The following is an 18,548-nucleotide window of genomic DNA, read 5'->3' as shown; positions in this document are numbered from 1 at the left end:
GTGGGGGGCACCTGGGTGGCTCAGATGGTTAAGCATCTGCCTTTGGCTCGGGTCATGATCCCAGGGTCCTGGGGTCAAGCCTTGTAGCATCAGGCTCTGTGCTTGGTGGGGAGCTCTCTTCTCCCACTCCCTCTGCTGTTCCCCCTGCTTGTGCTCTCTCACTCTCTCTTTTGAATAAATAATAAAATCTTTTAAAAGGGGGAGGGCACCCGTGGGTGTGGAGAGGTGGTTCAAGCCACTTGTAGTGGAGGGGGAGTGCTGCCAAGGATTAGATCTCCTCTGGGGTTCTTCCTGATTTCCCCCTCCTTGAATGCTCTGGGACGAATTCTGATGGACTCTTCTTGTTTTGCCTGGCCCTGATGCTGGTGGAGGGGAGGTGCCTGGAATGTGTGCCCGTTATCTGGAGTTTTATGTTGCAGCTTTCAGGCACAGAAAAACAGTCTGCCGATAGCCTGGCAATGAGGCTGGGTGCAAGGGCAGGGCTGTTTTATAGACACGATGCAGCACAGCTCTGGCACTTAGCCAGAATGTGTTGAGAGCACTGTAACTAGCCCTCCTAAATAGCCTTTTCTCTCTTCACACAGCCAAGAAGAAGGAAGAGGAAGAGGATGACATGAAGGAATTGGAGAACTGGGCTGGATCCATGTAACTGGTCCAGTGCGGGCTGGGCCCAGACAGACTCTGGTGGCCTGTGCAGCGGGCAGGCATGTGCGTGTGCGGGGCAGGCAGGACATGGTGCAGGCAGGTTCCATCGCTCCTGAGTCTCCCTCCAAAGCAGTAGGGCCGCATCACTGCTCACTCTGCATAGCATGGTCTGCACCCAGCGGGATGGGGAGGGGGGTGGGGGGCGGGCGGGTGGGGTGGGAGGTGCCTGCTGTTTATAATGTTGAATTTCTGTAAAATAAACTGTATTTGCAAATCCAACATTGAGCTTCTGGACTACGCTAACTCCACTGCTGAACCTCAATGGAAAGGGTCGACCGTTTGCAGTTGAAATGATCTGAAAATGTAGCCTCTGTCCTTTTAAGTCAGTTGACTTGTCGCACATCTCTTTGTAAGACTTGTATGGTACTGCCAGAAAAGTTTTTTAAAAGCCATAGGCTTTTCCTTGTCCTTAGCTGTAATAATGCATCTGACTTTGGTTTCCTTGAGAACTGTATTTCTGTCCATCACCTGTGTACTGGCCCCTGTGTTTACCACTCTGCCTACCCCTTACTCCTGCTTCCTTGGTCTTTTGGAGTTTGTGACACTGATTTGAAATGGATGGTATTCTCTTGAGAGCAAGTGAGATTGTAGAGTTAAATCCCAGCTATACATTTTTCTAACATAGCTCTAAGGTCCTTGTTGCTGTTTGTGATAACTGATAGATAACTCATTGGAAACATGTGCATACATTTATATTCAGATGAAATTATGGTTTGCACTGTCTATTAAATATCTCAATTAATTTTCATACTTTGCTGTTGTGTTCAATCTGTCATTTGCTTCGGGAGCTGACTCTTTCGAGGTTAGTGTGGTGTCCAGTGGAGTCTGTGGAAACCTACACAAAACTTGAGCATGACCTGCATCAACAATCTGAACCAAAGAACAGAGTGCATCTTACTAGAAATGTTTTTAAGTTCTAGAGGGCATGGATCCATGGCCTTCATCTTACTTGGGGACCCTCTGGGTACAGTTCAGGAGTGAGTGGTTCTTGTGCAGTTCCATGGTCCTCCCTAGTTCTTCTCTGTCAGTGTCCGTGGGCAGTGCCCTCAGGACAGCAGAGCCTGCCCCTGTTGGAAACCATGGTCTTCCTACTGACTAGGCCCACCTGGTGCATTGGCTTATTGAACCAACTGGTACATTGGTGCACTGAAGAAAATGGCCTTTCCCATGGAGAGAAAGCGTAGGGCAGTGACTAAGAATCTAGGACAAGAGTGGTAGTCTCAGGTCTACTGTGACTCACCATGTGACCTTAGCCCAGGCTCTTCCACTCTCACTACTCTTCTTTAGTCTTATACCCCCTGGAGAATCTGATGAACACTATGGACCTTCTTCAAAAAAGTGGATCTATGAACATTTGTTCTTAATTCTGCATGCCAATTGGCAGAATTTGAGAGGATCCCTTCTCTAATGCCCATCCCTAAACCTCTTAAGATTAAAATCACCTTGGGGCTCCTGGCTCAGTCAATTAAGCTTTCAGCGCTGGGTGTGGAACCTGCTTGGGATTCTCTCTCTCCTTCTCCCTTTGCCCCCCCCCCAAAAAAGATTACAATCACCCTGAGTTCACAAAACACCGCCTTCCCTCACTGGGTACCCCGGGGCAAGTTGCCCACTTTCCTTGGATCTCATTTTCCCATCTGTGAAACAAGGGGGTAGGACCAGATCATCGGAGGTCCTGTCTATGAAGTTCCTAATGCCCTGTGCCTCCTCGTTTCTCATCTACCCTGGCTGCCACACTTAGGATTAGACTTGACCACCGTGGCCTGAAAATTCATGACTTTTGGTGACGTTGGGTCTGGCTATTCTCAGAAGTTCGTTCTTTCCACCTCAAGAAGAATCTAGTGGCAACACTTCCTGCCCTCTCAGGGCAGTTGGTGTAGCCCCTGAGCATCATTTGATGTGGGGGATGCAGAGTGAACATTCTTAAGCTCTTCTCATCGGTTGCCTCAGGGGCTTCTCACCGCAGGTCTGGATGAGGGGAACTCACAGGCCCAACTATCCAGCTCTGGTAGGCCTGAAACCAGGTTCGGGGCAGTGTCTGGGGCTCCTCTGAGAAATAACTGTTTATTCCTCTAAATGTGGTCCTTGTGCCAGGCTGTGGGTTGCAATGTTCAGTAATGCTCAGTCTCTTTCCTGCTTTCAGGAGGTTCTCAGCCTGGAGAGAAAAGTTACTGTGTCAGGATTCCCTGACTACAAGCTACAGATGACTCAATTGACTGGTATAAAGAGAAAAGTCATCTACTTATCCATTCGGAGCTTACTCAACAAATATTTACTGAGCACCTACTGTGTACCAGGCATTGTTCAAGGCACTGCGAGTGCATGCAGCGAAGTCCCTGCCCTCAAGGTGTTTACATTCTAATAGTCCCAGGACTAGACGTCTTGGGCTGGTGGAGGGTTGAATGGGAGAGGCGAGGGCATGGGGGGGAGTCTGGGTTTGAGGCAGTGGCTCAACCGTGTCCTCAAGAACTAGGACTTTTGCATCCTTCTGTTCTGCCACCCTCCATACATTAGCTTTTCCCTAGTGGGCTTGGTCCCTCTTGGTTATTAAATGGCCTTTCATCACACACCCAGGATCTAGAAGCAGGAGGATCAGCATAGCCAGAGTTTCACCTCTGCCCATGTTAACAGGAGGCAAACTTTTCCCAGAAGGCTCCACACAAACTATCCCTATATCTCATGGACCACAACTGTTGCATGGCCATTTCTTGCTGTAAAGAAGTCTGGGAAAGTGGGGACTGTACAAAAGGGTCCAATCAGGATTCTCCCCTTGGGCTAGGGATGGAGCCTCCCTTCTCTGAGCCCATTACTTTCTGTTAGGAAGGGAGAAGAGGGGATGGTTGCTGAGTTAGGTGGCACCAAGAGTCTACCACAGAGGCAGACACTGAAACAGACAGATGACATTAGTTCTGTCCATTTCTTTTAAAAAGCAGATCAGCCCATGATGAATTCTTTTCAAATCCTTCAAACTGCCTCTACCCTTTCTTTTTCTGTGGTTGGAAAACTAAGGTGTGTTGGAATTACCCAGGGAGCTTGTTAAAAGTTTGGTGTCCTGGGCCCCAACCCTTGAGCTGGGCGGGGGGGGGGGGGGGGATCCAAGAATTTGCATTTTAACAAACTCCTTGGGTAATTGTGATGTAGGGGAGCTGAGGCTACACTTTGGAACACTAAGGTGGAGGGATCAAAACCTCAGAATGGTTTACATGAACCTTCCGTGAGCTGGAAACTCTCCCCTCGTCTCCCCCATGTTTCCCCCATACTGTTATGCAGAATTTCCTGTCTCCTACAACATGTGCTCTCTGCCTCCTAGCCTTTATCTGGGCTTCAGTCCCCTGGCCTTCCTCTCATGGGCACAGCCTGCCTTGTTCCTGCAGGGATTTGCGGCTTCCTCCTCTGCTTCCTGCTTCCCACACTCTTGTTAGGATTTCCCACTCTCTTACCAGACAGTGAGGTCACTGCATTTCCTCGCCCCCTAGATCTGCTTGGCACAGATCAGGTACTCAAGGACGTTCGTGTGAAAGTATGTGTATGGTCAGAGGGGATGTGCTGTTGATTAGTTATGCCAGAAGGAGGTGGAATTTGAGCCTAGGCTTGAAGGAGTGGATTTTTTTTTTTTTTTTAAGATTTCGTTTATTTCTTTGAGAGAGAGAGAGCAAGAGAGAGCACAAGCCAGGGGGAGAGGGAGAGAGAGAAGCAGACTCCCTGCTGAGTAGGGAGCCTGATGCAGGGCTCGATCTCAGTACCCTGGGATCATAGCCTGAGTCGAAGGCAGACGCTTAACCGACTGAGCCATCCAGGTGCTCCTAGGAATGGATTTTTTATGTGTGCCTGCGATGGATGGGGCATTCTAGGCCAAGGGAAGCTTGCGAGAGGAGACAAGAAAGCAGGGAGGTGAGGGCTGTCTCAGGAAGATTAGACTGGGAGAAGGGCTTGCTTGAGAAGAGGTGTGAGGTAGAACTGGAGAGGTAGGTTGGGGCTAGACTGGGATCTTGAGTGTGAGACTGAGGGGTCTACACAGTCATTAAGAATCAGGCAGGGAAGGGAGGGAGGACGGAGGGGAGACAGGGAGAGTAGGGGAAAGAAGGAAAGAAAATCAATTGCTTAGGCAATAGTTTTGGGGCCAGAGGAGGGGTAGAGATGAAGCTTTTTAGGCTGCCTCCTATTTCTCTCAGTGAAGTGAGAGGTGGCAGTTTTAGAAGCAGCAGTACCATGGGGTAAAATCCTGCATCTTCCAAGTGGAGACTGGACAGTGGGCTGGTGTGTGGGCAGCAGCAGGCCAGGATGTAGAGGCCAAGAGCACAAAGCTCTGGAGTCTGGCATCCAAGGTTCAGCTCCTGCCTCTCTGGCACAGGGACTGTGTGAGCCTCAGGAGGTGATTTCATTGCCTAAGCCTGTTTTCTCATCTGTAATGTGCAGGTAATAACACACCTGTCTTTTTTCGTTTTCTAGTGCCGCCATAACAAATGACCACAAACCAGGTGCCTTAAAACAATAGAAATCTATTCTCTCACAGCTTAAGAGGTCTGAAGTCCAAAATCAGCAGGCCCACGCTGCCCTCAGAGGCCCTAGGGAGGATCCTTCCCCGCCTTTTCCAGTTTCAGGTAGCTCCTAGCATTCTTTGGCTTGTAGCTCTATCACTCTGGTCTGTGCCTCGTCTTCTCATGGCTTTCCTCTCTATGTGTCTGTGTGTCCTTTCCTGTCTCTTATAAGGACACTTGTCATTGTTACGGCCCACCCTAATTCAATATGATCTCATCTTCAATTTATCTCATCTCTACTTTAATTATATCTGCATAGACCCTATTTCCAAATAAGGTCACATTGTGAGGTTCCAGGTGGACATGAATTTGGGGGGACACTATTCAATTCACTGTACTGCCTCATAGAGCTGTGAGGTCATGGCCTGTAAAGCACAAGCAGGCTTAGAGAGTTCTGTTGAGGTAGAGGTGGGAAGCCCAGCTATTATGAGCCCCACTTGCTAGATGTGAAAACTGAGGCTTCAGGGAAACTTTGGGTCCCACTGCTAGTGACAGGAGAAGCAGATGAATTGATTATTCCATGAAGGCCATTCAGCAACTGTATTTTGGACATCTTTGTACCAGCTCATGGTGTGGTGGAGAAGATTAGTTCATCATCCTCTTCATCATCATTGCCATGACAGGCTGGGTAGTCAGTGTAGTGAAACCTTTTGAGAAGAGGGTACCTGCCCCAGGAGGGCTTGTGAGAGGAAATACTGTCTTAGCCAAGATTGAGGGGTGTTAAGGACTCAGCAAGGGGAACAGTGAAAGACAGGAGCTAAGATAGTTTTCAGTGGCATGTGCAAATGTCTGGAGGCCACCCTGGGCTTCCTGTGGGCCTGGGCTGGTCAATGACACAGAGTCAGTAGTCCTTCAGTTACATATTTATGAAATGAGGGGCGCGTGGGTGGCTCAGTCAGGTAAGCGTCTGACTCTTGGTTTCGGCTCAGGTCATGATCTCAGGGTTGTGGGAACCTGGTGTTGGACTCCACACTCAACGCAGTCTGCTCGAGATTCTCTCCCTCTCCCTCTGACTCTTCCCCTGCTCACACTCACTCTCTCTCTCTCAACAAATAAATAAAATATTTTAAAAAAGTATTTATGAAATGAATTACAGATGGGGAAACGAAGGCACCAAGGTACTTCAGGTCCCATAGCAAATACTGGTAGAACTAAGACGTGAACTGAACTCCCCTGTCTCTCTATCCAGGTCTCTTCCTGTCTGCCCTGGGTACCGGGTCCTGCAGAAACAGCTTCCTTCCTTCCTGCTAAGCTGCATCCTGGCCTTGCTCAGACAACAGAGGAGTCAGGTGGAGCTGGGATAGAAGCACAGAACTTTGGGTTCCACAGCCAAGACTGCATCGATCCCAAGCTAGATTTCCATGAGGCTCTGGCTAAATTGGGCCCAAATTCCCACAGGGCAACTCTGGGCTGAAGCGGAGGGGAAAGGTCCCCCCTTTTAGAGCAGACATCTGTTCTCTTGCTCAGTAATGTTACTTGCCTGGACTTGTTGTTTTTCAATAAGAACAACAACCTAAAAGAATGGCAAGTATTAAGGAGGTATTTACTAAGAACAAGCACTTAATCTCCTTCATCTTATTTTATCCACCCAAGAACTATTTCAGGGTAGGACCACACATTGCCCTATTTTATAGCTAAGAAAACCCAGGCTCACAGAGCTGGGGAGCAGTAGAGCCACAAGAATCCAAACCCCCCCTCCCCCCAGCCCTTCCTTGCCACAGTCGTGGGGGAGGGGCAGGCTCACAGAGTCTCTTCCCTGTCTCCCTCAGAAGGTACCAACTCTGAATGGGACCAAATGCTTGGGTCCAAAGATGAGGCCAACTCTCTTGGGAATCTTCCTGCGAGAGCAAAAAGGCCACAGGCAACAGGATCTAGAATCATCCAATGTGACCTGGAATGGAACGGTGGTGTCAGAACCATGCAGCAGAGTCAGGCTCCGTCCATAAGGGGCTTTTGAAGGTGGGACCCCTCTGGGGCTGGTTTGCCCTCCCCACCCTGAGACCCTGCCTATTTCCCCCCCAAGCCATCTCACTACCTCTGTTTCCTTCTCTCCCTCCTCAGCGTAGGCGGCTATGAAGGGGACATTTTGTTTCCTCACAGAAAGTGTGGACAAAGATACCATGGTACGTAACAATGGCAGTTCTGCTTATCTGTTGTTACACAATAAACCACCCTGAAATTTAGTTGTGAAAAGCAACTATTTCGTTATGCTCACAGATTCTGTGGTCAGAAGTTTGGAAAGGGCCCAGTGGGAGCCACTTGTCTCTGTTCTCTGATAACTGGAGCCTCACCTGCAAAGACCTGAAGGTTGGTGATTACTTCAAATGCTGGAATCATCCGAAGGCCTCTTCAGTCCTTTGGTATTTGTCGTGGTTAATGCTGATTATTGGCTGGGACCTCCGCTGGGACTGGCAGCAGGAGCACGTGCCCTCTCCATGTGGCTTTGGTTTCCTCAGCACCAGAGCCTCAATGTAGTCCAAGCTCAGGGATCTAAAAGGGATTGTCCCAGCCAGGGTGAGGAAGGTGCATTACTTTTATGACCTTGCTTTAGAAGTCATGCAGAGCCACTTCAGTGCATTTTGCTGGTTATGAGTGAGTTGTAGATCCTCCCAGGTTCAAGGGGAGGGGAATTAGACTCCATCTCTCTCTCTCTCTTTTTATTTTAAGTTATTTATTTAAGTAATCTCTACACCCCACATGGGGCTCGAACTCACAACCTGGAGATCAAGAGTCACAGGCTCTTCCGACTGAGCCAGCCAGCTGCCCCTAGACTCCACTTCTTGATGAGGGCATGGCTAGTTCTAAAAGACCATGGAGGACAGAAGGTATCATTGGGCCTATCTCTGGAAGATACAATCTGCCGAGATCGCTGACAGAGTGTTTACTATGTGCCAGGAATTGAATTAACTCATCTTGTCTCCAAACCCCACCCCATCCAGAGAATTCTTTTGGGTATATGTTATATCTATCTATATCTACCTATCTATATATTTCCTTCTCTATATATATTATATATAATACAAATATATATGTACATTTATATATATATATATATATATATATATATATATATATATATATATATACCACTCTACTAATAATAAATTGTATACATAATACATATACAATCCCATGAGGTTTTAAAAGTCTGGGATAGGGGCGCCTGGGTGGCACAGTGGTTAAGCGTTTGCCTTCAGCTCAGGGCGTGATCCCGGCATTACGGGATCGAGCCCCACATCAGGCTCCTCCACTATGAGCCTGCTTCTTCCTCTCCCACTCCCCCTGCTTGTGTTCCCTCTCTCGCTGGCTGTCTCTATCTCTGTAGAATAAATAAATAAAATCTTTAAAAAATAAAAATAAAAGTCTGGGATAAGAAATATAGATAATCAGAAATTTCAATGTTGTCTTCCTGTATTTCAAAGGAGTTAAAGGATTTACCTTTGAAATCTGTCCCCCCTCCGTCCCATCCATGGCTACCACCTGGTCCAGGACACCATTAAATCTCAACTGAGCAACTTGAGCAGTAACCTTCATGGTCTCTCTGCCACCCTTCTTGCCTCTCCAGGGCCCCAGTCCTTCATAGTAGCCAGAGCTAGAGTTATCTTTCTAAAGAGCTGTCTCTCCCGTTTAAAAGCTCAGTGGCTTTGGGGCGCCTGGGTGGCTCAGTCGGTTAAACATCTACCTTCAGTTCAGGTCATGATCCCAGAGTCTTGGGGTCCAGCTCCGCATCAGTCTCCCCACTCAGCAGAGAGTCTGCTTCTCTCTCTCCTTTGGCTCCTCCCCACCCCGCTCATACTCTCTCCCTCTCTAGAAAGAAATAAATAAATAATCTTTTTAAAAAATAAATTAAAAAAATATTTTTAAAATTTATTTCGAGGGAGCGAGAGAGTAAGAGAGCACAAGCAGGGAGGAAGCAGTAGGTGGAGAGGGAGAAGCAGGCTCTTTGCTGAGCAGGGAGCCTGATGCGGGGCTAAATCCCAGGACCCTGGGATCATGACCTGAACCGAAGGCAGACACTTATCTTTTCACTGAGCCATCCAGGCGCCCCAGATAAAACATCTTAAAAAATAATAATAAAATAAAAAATAAAAACTCGGTGGCTTCTATTGCCCTCTAGACAGAATCACAGCTTCCACCCTCCCAGCAGGATCCGGCAGACCCCTGCCTGCTTTTCCAGCCTCCTTGAAGGCCTGGTCTCATCCTGCATTTGGCAGAACATCCGCATCAGAATTTCGTGGGGACTGATTCAACATGCAGATTCCTGCATAGATCGGAATTGCTTGGGGGATGGGGCCCTGGAACTTGCATTTTAAACATGCTTCCACGGGATTCTCTTTCTCATTAAAGTCTGCGAATTCCACCTAGCTTTTGAGATAATCTCTTCTAGTGCAACATCCTCTAGTGCAACCTCCATTCTGCAGATGAGGAAACTGAGGTCTAGAAAGAATAACTTTCTCATGGCCTTAATGTTCATTGAGGAAACTGAAGAGTCAAGTCAGACATCAGGGGCAAATGTGCACGGAAAATCTTCAAGGGACATTTTCCAAACTTCTTGACCAGGGTGTGGGTTCTGCGGAACATTTTGGGGAACGCTGCCACGGCTCCTCATAGGTACGGGGACAATGGGAGGCAATGTGATGCTGCGGTCCAGTGATGGAGCACGCTCCAGGTCCCTAAAGAGTATGGGATCCTCTCTGCCCTCTCCTCCCGGATTTGAGGGGCCGACGCCGCAACTCTCCATGGGGCCTGTAGGTGGCGCCATTTCCCAGGGAGTGAGACCCCGCGCTGTGGGGAACCTTCCGGGGAGGATGGGCTCTTCCCGGGTGGTCTGCACCCCTGAAGCGAGAGGCGAAAGGAAGCGGGAGCCCGGGCGGGGACGGGGTGTGTATGTGCTTAGAATCCCTTCCCCGCCCTGCCTTGCGGGGTCCTCTGATGAGAGGCTGCGGGGGACCATCTGATTATATGGGAGAGGGATGGGTGGTGTGTCTCAGCTCCTTCCAGGGCCTGGGGGTTGAAAGGAGAGGTGTAGGAGAAATGGACAAGCCAGCCTTGAGGTGGGGCCATTAGGACAACAACAATGGTAGTAATGTCCTTATTTCCTGAGCACCTTATTTGCTGGGGGCTGTGGGAGGGAGAGGTGCTGGGGGTGTGCGCTCCTCCCTCATCCTCTGGGTAGGTCTCTCTATTGGAGGTTCCTGCCCTTCCCCCAAACTCTTACAAAGGAGGGCAGCATTGTGGGTGATATCTCCCCCTCTGGTTTGGGCCCCACATGGAAAGGTAAGGGTGAGGCCCAGTCTGGGGACTTCAGTTGTTGACCTGGAGCTGGGCCCCCAAGGGTACAGACCCCCAAAGGCTGTCCTTCTGCTCTCTTGTTGACTGGACACCCCCACACCTCTGCCAATTTCCTCTTCCAATCCCCCCAAACCGGTTTTTCCTTTTGTGAAACTTGTGGGCCCATTGTGTAGGGCCTTGCTGCCCTGGCTCTCCAGCTTTAGGGGGCCCCCAGAATCACTCAGCAGGTGACCCAGCAAGTCTGGGGAGGGGTGCCTAGAAACTATATTTTTAACTGCCAAAGTGGGCAGTGGACCCACTCTGGGAAACACTGACGAAGAACCACGTTCAGAGAAAAAAGGCCCCGACTTGAAAGGTGTGCTGATTTCCATGGTGTAAATACTCACAGCATGGCCAATTTCAAGATACCAACAAGACAACATAATTCCTTAAAATTGAACAATTGGCTCTTGGGAACTGGTACAAGCTGGCTCCAGCATACCAGTGGGAAAAGATCTGTTTATGACTTGGAGTGTTTTAAGAAATCTTGTCTCTGTTGTGGTCAGGTCCTGCTATATAATTTGTGCGGGCCAGTGCAAAATGAAAATGCAGGGCCCCTTGTTAAAAAATTAAGAATTTTAAGACAGTGACAACAGGGTATTAAACCAAGTGGGGCTCTTCTGAGTGAGGGCCCTGTGCAGTTGCACAGGTCACACACTCATGAAGCTTGCCCTATTGTTGATCCAGGCCATCAGCATCTCTCACTTGTCACGACTTCATCAGCCTCCCTGTTGTCTCCTTGACTCCCTACAAACCATTCTCTACTCAGCAGACAGGGGGACCTTTTACTATCTAGGCTAGACATTCTCACTCCGCTGCCTGCCTATTGTCTTTAAGAGCAAGCGCAAGACCCTTCTGCCTGGCTTGCTTCCCCCCACCCTTGGCTCCTCAGTGATACATCCTCATTGCTCCCCTGCCTCACTCTTATCACTGGATAGACTACATTTACTAATGCAACGTCTGTCTGTCTCTCCCTCCATACCCTAAGTTCCAGGAGAGCAGCGGCTGTTGTGTTCCTGTGCTTAGCACCACTGTGTGTCTGCACGTGGTAGGCTCAACACTTGTTAGTTGAATAAATGAATTTATTGATGAAAAGGAAAGTTGGACCAGGATAGGGGTTTTCAATTTTTTTTGGTAACAGAATCATTTAGTCAAATGAGATGGAGATCTCATAGGGAAACTCATTACATATTTCAAAAAATATAGTTTTGGGGGCACCTGTGTGACTCAGTTGTTTAAGCATCTGCTTGGGCTCAGGTCATGATCTCAGAGTCCTGGGATCAAGCCCCGCATTGGGCTTCCTGCTCAGTGGGGAGTCTGCTTCTCCCCCTGCCTCTGCCCCCCACCCCACACGTGCTCTTCCTCTCTCTCTCTCTCTCTCAAATAAATAAATAAAATCTTAAAAAAAAAAAAGTTTAGGGGCACCTGGGTGGCTCAGTCAGTGCAGTGTGTGACTCTTGATCTTGGGGTTGTAAGTTCAAGCACACTGGGTGTAGAGAGTACTTAAAAAAAAAAAAGAGTAGATGTTTGGTCTGCATGGGAACCCCACATGATCATTGATTGTCTGCAGAACAGGGCGACTTCAATGGACCTGGTTTGGTGGCAATATTGCCATTTTCCTTTTCTTCCTACATTGAACCTTAGCCAACCCCTCTTAGCTAATGTTAATGATCTAGTTTCTGTTCCCATTAGCCAGACTGAACCCTCAGCTGTCACATTGGTTATCAGTCCAGACGATGTTTCCGTGAAGAGGGGAGAGGATGTCACTGAGGCTGCCTATTCTGAGCACCTATTCTGAGCACTGCATACCTCCAGGAAAGGTGAGCTGGGTGTTGGTTGGGGGAGCCCTCTCCACCAGCATTCCCTTCTCTGCTTTCTCCCCTTCCCTGACTGTGTACATCTCTCTTGGGCACCACTCAACTCTCAGAAGGGCAGTTGGGCTGAGTCACAAGCAGAGGGTATGTGTCCTTTGGGGAGGAATGCTAGTGGTGAGCACAGAGGCAGAGCCATAGCCTGACATCCTGGCCTCACTTTGGTCATAAAATGACTTTCCATGGCCAGAGGCTATATGCTTTCTCTCACTGGCCTCTAAAGCTGACTTTAATGCCAACCGGCATTTATTAAGCACTTACTTATGCTCAACATGTTACTGAGGGCTTTTTCGTTTTTCTTTCTGTCAGTCCTCACAAAAACCCATAGGAGTGGCTGTTATTATGTACCCCATTTTACAGATGAGAAAAAGGGAGGCTCAGAGGGGGGAGTGACTTGGCCAAGGTCACACAGTGGGTGACCTGAGCACACCGGGGCCACGGAGCCGTACACCAGCTCATTATGGGTGAGAGAGGAAAGAGGACTCAGGCCTCACTCTGCTCCTGGTGGCGTGGCTGCTCCCCAGCCCCTAGAAGGTGCCCTGGCTCTCTCACCTGTGAAGTGACACGGCCAAGTGGCATTTGAAGCAGACAGACCTGAATTCAAATCTCAGCCCTGCTGGTGACCAGCCATGTGACCCAGTGTGTGGCTTTGTCTCTCTGGCCTTACTCTTCCACCTGAGCAAGGTGGGGAACAGATGTCATCACCCATCTCCCCAGGCAAGGGTGGGCGCGTGGAAGGAGAGGTTGCCAAGACACTTGGCATATCCTGAGCGCTCAGCGGAAAGTGGCTATGAGGGATTGTCATGATTTACTCGTCCTGGGCTCATCTTAGAGCAGAGGAAAATGGGACCCCTAAGGGGCTCTCTTTCCTGTCCTTCCTCAGTGGGTCCCAGAATGGCATCCTGAGAGAAAACCTCCCCTCAGGGCTGTCCTTTGCTGTACATCCACCCACTCTGCTCCTGATAAGGAAATGGCTGGGGGTGCGGCATGAGGAGGGGCAGCATGCTGGGTTCTGGTCCTTGCTTTGTCACCATGTGACACCTGTCCTTTCTGGGCCTCAGTTTCCCCATCTCTAGTGTGAGTCTCCTTTGGAAACTGTGAACTGTCAGAGTAAAGACCAAATGAAAATTTGAGTCCCAGCTCTGGGTCGTCATATCCCACCTAGAAGAGGGGGAATATTAATTTCCTGGGGCTGCTGCAGCAAATTACCACAAATTGAGTGACTTCAAACAATAGGAATTTATTCTCTCACAGTCCAGACCAGAAGTCCAAACTCAAGATATCAGCAGGGCTTCTTGGCGAGAAGCTTCTTTACCTAATTTGCCAGCAAGCCTTGGCATTCGGGGTACGTAGCTTCCAGTTTCTGCTCTGCCTTCCTATTAACTTCTCCTCTGTGTGTCTTCTCCTGTTTTTTATAAGGGTACTTGTCATTGGATTTAGAGCCCACCTGGGTAATCCAGAATGATAGCATTTTAAGATTCTTAATCTAATTACATCTGCAAAGATCTTTTTTTTTTTCTAAATAAGGTCACATTCAAAGGTTTCAGGGATTTGGATGTGGACAGATCTTTTGGGGGGGCTGCCATTCAACCCACTAGGGGGATTATCATAGTTATCACACCTCACCTCTGCTGCCCAAGAAAGGGAAGTGTGAAGCGGGATTCCTCCAAGGACCTCAGATAGCACGGCATGCCGTAAGCTCAAGAAATGTGTACCCAGAGGAAAAAACTGAGGCACAGAGAGGAAAAAGCCATGGAGAGAGCCTCCCTGGCAGTCCTGAGACCCTTCCCCTTTGGGTCTTGTCTCTGTGGATGGACCTGTGTGGTGCCAGCAGCGCTAAGTCCTGTGTCTGTGCTGAGCCCGGGGCGAGTGGGCATCTCAGTGTCCCCTCCTGGCAAAGCACTACCCAGAAACATATTTTACCCGTAAACGGGTCAATTAAGAAGGCAAATGTTTTCAAACAGGAGGATTTATTGGCATAGGATGTGCCATCCCTCCGAGCAGGAGTGGGTGTGCGTGCAGAGCCATCTGGAGGGGAAGTGTTTATCATATTTATTTAGTTACGAGTTGCTGGTTTGGAACTGGCAGGGCTTCATTAGGTGTGAGCACGGATCCCTGGGAGGGTGCAGATTCCGGAGGCTCTGTGAACATACAGGGGCCTGCATGCCTGTGTTTGTGCAGACACGCGTCTTTATTCCTGAGTGCATGTGTCCATGTGCCTGCATGTGTGTACGCACACACGTGTCTATGTGCGTTCTTTGTGTGTGGATGCACGTGTGGCCTTGCGTGTTTGTGCATGTCACAAATGAATCGGGCCTTACCTGACTCAACTCCAGCTTAAACGATAAGGATCACTCTCTCCTTAAAAGTCTCTCCCCTGGCACATCCTGTGTCACCTTCCATGTCTGATCCCTCTCTCTTTTTCTCTGTCTGGTCTGTCTCTGCAGATCAGGGACTGCCAGCGGGTCTTGTGAATGAGAGAAGAGGGCTGACCTGGGCTTTTGACACAGACTTGTTTTGCATATTAAGTGCAAAGGAATCGTGTCGGCATCTACAGAGATATACATTTTCCTCTTTTGCTTGAAAAACAGCAGCCCTGGGGCGACTGGGTGGCTCCATAGATTAAGCCTCCCGCTGAGCAGGAGATCATGACCTGAGTCGAAGGTGGAAGTTTCACTGACTGAGCCACCCAGGCGCCCTAAGTGAGTATAATTTTTAAACATTGGCTCCAAATCTTTTTAAAATACCGCGCAGGCCATACTGAACTTGTTTGTGGGACAGATGAAGCCAGTGGCTGCTCATTTGCAGCCCCCACCCACACTTTCCTAGGTGAGCCCTTGTGCTCTGTGGCTTTAAGATAACTGGCAACAGACAGCTGTGCCTCTAAATTGGCCCCAGACCGCTTCTGAGGCAGACCCTCTCATCCTGGGCTCACGCCTTGTAAGCACCATGACCCAAACGTGCACGGTGCAATGCAGCATCTTTCCGCTGACCTGTGCCTCCTGTGGGTCCCCGAGTCACAGGCAGCCCCACCATCAGCCCTGGAGACTGGAATCCGGGTGCCATCCTTGGGTCCTCTCCTCCCCTCAGCCTTCCTGGACATCCAATCAGTCACCCATTCCTGCTGACTTTGTCTCCATGACACATCCCTCCAGACTTCATCTCCTGGCTGGCGTCTCCCAGTCCTTTCCCCACTTGGCAAAGTCCACTGAACTGTGTGTGACTTCACTCCCACTCACTCCTCCAGCCTCATCCTTCCTCTCTTCCTGCTTCAGCAATACCAAACTGCTTTTATTCTATTTATTGCCTCCTGCCTGTGCACGTGCTGTTCCCTCTTCATGTATTCCTTTCTAGGACTGCCCTCTTCCCCCAGCTAACTCCTCTTCATCCTTTGAGATCCCACAGGAAGCCCCTTCTGCAAAAGGGTGATAATAAATAACCCCTCATGAAGCCGGTTCTCCGGATTCCATGAGATTGTGCCTAGCCTAGTGCCTGGCACACAGAGGGTGCTCTATTGCTCTGCCTCCCTCTGGCTGCCTCCCCTGTGGCAGGAGGACTGGGGAGCCTACATGAGCCCTGAGCGATTGGACAGTCTGCCTCCTTGGGCAGGGGAGCTCCCAGCCTTTTCCAGCCCCAGGCCCTGTATGATGTCCGCCACAGAACTTCACCAGCATGTGGGTCTTTCCAGTCAGCCCTTCTCCCGTTAGAGAGAACTTTTTATATTTTCATCGGACATACATTAGTCACGGAGAATTTCTACAGCCCATGTTTTAGAGCGTGGCGTTCTGGGCTGTAAAGATATAATCGGCTCTCATAAGAGATGGTTTCTCTGGCGCTAAAGGGGGGCTGGCATGGTGGCGGCGTGATTGGAACTCTAAGTGTCTGAAATGACTGTTGCAAGTCCCCAGAGCCACAATTCAATCAACCGCTCCAAACAGGAGACTCAACAGTGAGTGTTAAAAAGACGGGGGATGATGAAAATGAAAAAAGAAAAACATTCAAGAGGGAATTAAATTTTGGAGTCATTTGACAGAAGTTTTAAAAATGAACAGTAACAGCTCCCCAAAAGTGCATCTTCTCCACCTGGCTGAAGGAGAGAGGGTTTGCTTTCTGGGATCTGGAAGACTCTTTCAAAGTTACTTCTTTCTTTTTTTTTTCTTCCTCCCTTCTTCCTCTCCTCCCTTTTTCCCTTTCTTTTCCCCCCACAAATGTTTCCTGAGCACCTACTATGTCAGGCACCACAGTAGTCACTGGGGATATAACAATGAATAAGGCAGATGCTGTCCCTGCTCTTCCAGAGTTTATACATTTCGCACACATACTAGAGGAGGCATGGAACAGTTTCCTGTTGCCCCAGCAGCCATGACCAAGGCCAAAGCTATAGGCAAAAGCATCGAGTACCCCACAGCCTTTTTTTTTTTTTTTAATAAGCTCTACACCCAATGTGGGGCTTGAACTCACAGCCCTGAGATCAAGAGTCGCATGCTCCACTGACTGAACTAGCCAGGCGCCCCATGTATCCCACATTCTAAAGAGCTCAGGCAAAACTGGGGCCAGACACACCCTTCAGGGCTTATAAAAGACAGCTCAGCAATTTCTGCTATTCCAATTGTAACCCCCAGCGCCCCCAACCCCCCCCCCCCCCAGCCCCTATCCCCTTGTCCTGAAGCAGAAAACCATGAGAGACAGAGGAGAGAAGTACTGGACTCCCCCATGCGGGAGGACAGGGAACCTCCAAGGGGAGCATTTGCAAGATGAGGACCAGCAGTAGGGCAGGCGGGCATCTCTGCCACGTGGGGAACTCCACTTATGCAGTCACCTGGCCTCTCTGCCCTGGACCAGATGTGGGTGGGCAGAGAGGGGCTGCATGGATGAGTCTGTGCTCAAGGGGACCCCAGAGGAGGAGGCTGACCAGAGCTGTCTGCAAGGACAAGGACTCAGAGGCAGCAGAAGGTCTGAAGTGGGCTGCCAGGGGTGGGAGCTGAGGGATGGAAGGGGCAGAGCCACAGAGGTTGTCCCATGTTGGGACCCCTGAGGACTGCAGACTTGTACCCACCCAGGGGTGCAAGGCATGGCTGGGGAGCATCTTTACACATTTTCCTCTTCCTGGCCCTCTTCCCCTGGAAGCCGTCTCTGCCTATCCCCTTTCACTGCCCCCCACACCAACCAGGCTAGGTCAGGGCCTTCCTCTGGGCTCCCCTGGCCCCCAGGGTTCCTACCACCTCAGCACCAGCACCTCTGGCCTGTCCCTGCCTAGGGTGCCTCTGTCTCTGGCTGACAGCAAGGCTTTTGCATCTTTGCAGCGGTATCCCAGCATCCAGCACAAAACTGGTAAACAGTAGGCACTCACTGTGTGCTTGTGGGAGGCACCTTTGTTGAAGGAGCATTGAGTTGGGGGCAGCTGCTGGCTCAGGGACCCCAGAGCCGGAGAAGGCCGTCCTCTCCCTGCCTCTTTGTAATCCTTTCTGTCCTATTTCTGCCCTACTCCAGCCTGGCTTTCACTTTACCACCAAATAAATAAATCTTCGTCCACATGGAGAGCTTTCCTTTGGGCAGTGCTCTGAAGAACTGGAAATGCTCCCAGCCTAGGAGCCACTGGGAGGAGACTTCTTGAGGCTAGGCTAGGCCCCTGTTGGAAGGGGCACCCCGCCGCCTTTGCGAATGCTGTGTTCTCTGTCCTGCTGAATCGTCCTTCGCTGCTGGCTGGGTACCTTCTCCCCTCTAGGCTTGTCTCCCCAGGAAGCCTTCCTTGGCCTCTCTGGCTATGGTAGGGTTTCTTCTGGAACGCAAGCCAGTAAGTGTCCTTCATCCCCACATCATCAAAACAGTATTTCATCATCTGTATCTTTGTCTTTTTCACCAGATCGGGCACTGAGGGCAGTATCACAGTCTGACTCAGTGCTGTGTTCCCAGCACACATGTTCTTGAACAGAGTTCTTGATTAGTTGGACCAGGCTGGAAGGTGTTATGTACAAAGGATCTGGAGATGTAGTAGGTGTGGGTGTTGGGGATGGGGACACAAGGTAGAGAAATGGAGAGAGGGAAGGCCATGCCAGGGAGAGAGCACAGCATGGGCAAAGGCATGGTGGCAGGAACCAGCTGGGAC

The 18,548-nt window shown here is 49.8% G+C and overlaps 1 protein-coding gene and 1 long non-coding RNA gene across 2 annotated transcripts in view; both read left to right on the top strand.

The window, feature by feature from the left end:
- Window positions 1-839, top strand: part of CHMP4B (charged multivesicular body protein 4B) — a 49,040-nt gene extending 48,201 nt beyond the window's left edge. Inside the window, exon 5 of the mRNA XM_045806683.2 lies at window positions 585-839. Within this exon, the coding sequence (XP_045662639.1) occupies window positions 585-649 (65 nt within the window). The 3' untranslated portion in view covers window positions 650-839. The remainder of the gene's footprint in view (window positions 1-584) is intronic.
- Window positions 840-3,796: 2,957 nt separating this feature from the next.
- Window positions 3,797-18,548, top strand: part of LOC123798272 (uncharacterized) — a 39,786-nt gene continuing 25,034 nt past the window's right edge. Inside the window, exons 1-6 of the long non-coding RNA XR_015720923.1 lie at window positions 3,797-7,199; window positions 7,302-7,363; window positions 7,458-7,547; window positions 12,264-12,391; window positions 13,697-13,787; window positions 14,890-15,144. This is a non-coding gene — a long non-coding RNA (uncharacterized LOC123798272). The remainder of the gene's footprint in view (window positions 7,200-7,301; window positions 7,364-7,457; window positions 7,548-12,263; window positions 12,392-13,696; window positions 13,788-14,889; window positions 15,145-18,548) is intronic.

The sequence above is a fragment of the Ursus americanus genome, chromosome 22, assembly GCF_024610735.1.
Source record: "Ursus americanus isolate L20-20 chromosome 22, mUrsAme1.1.p, whole genome shotgun sequence".
NCBI lineage: Eukaryota > Metazoa > Chordata > Mammalia > Carnivora > Ursidae > Ursus > Ursus americanus.
Note: the sequence above shows the minus strand (reverse complement) of the source record. Positions and strands in the feature narration are given on the sequence as shown.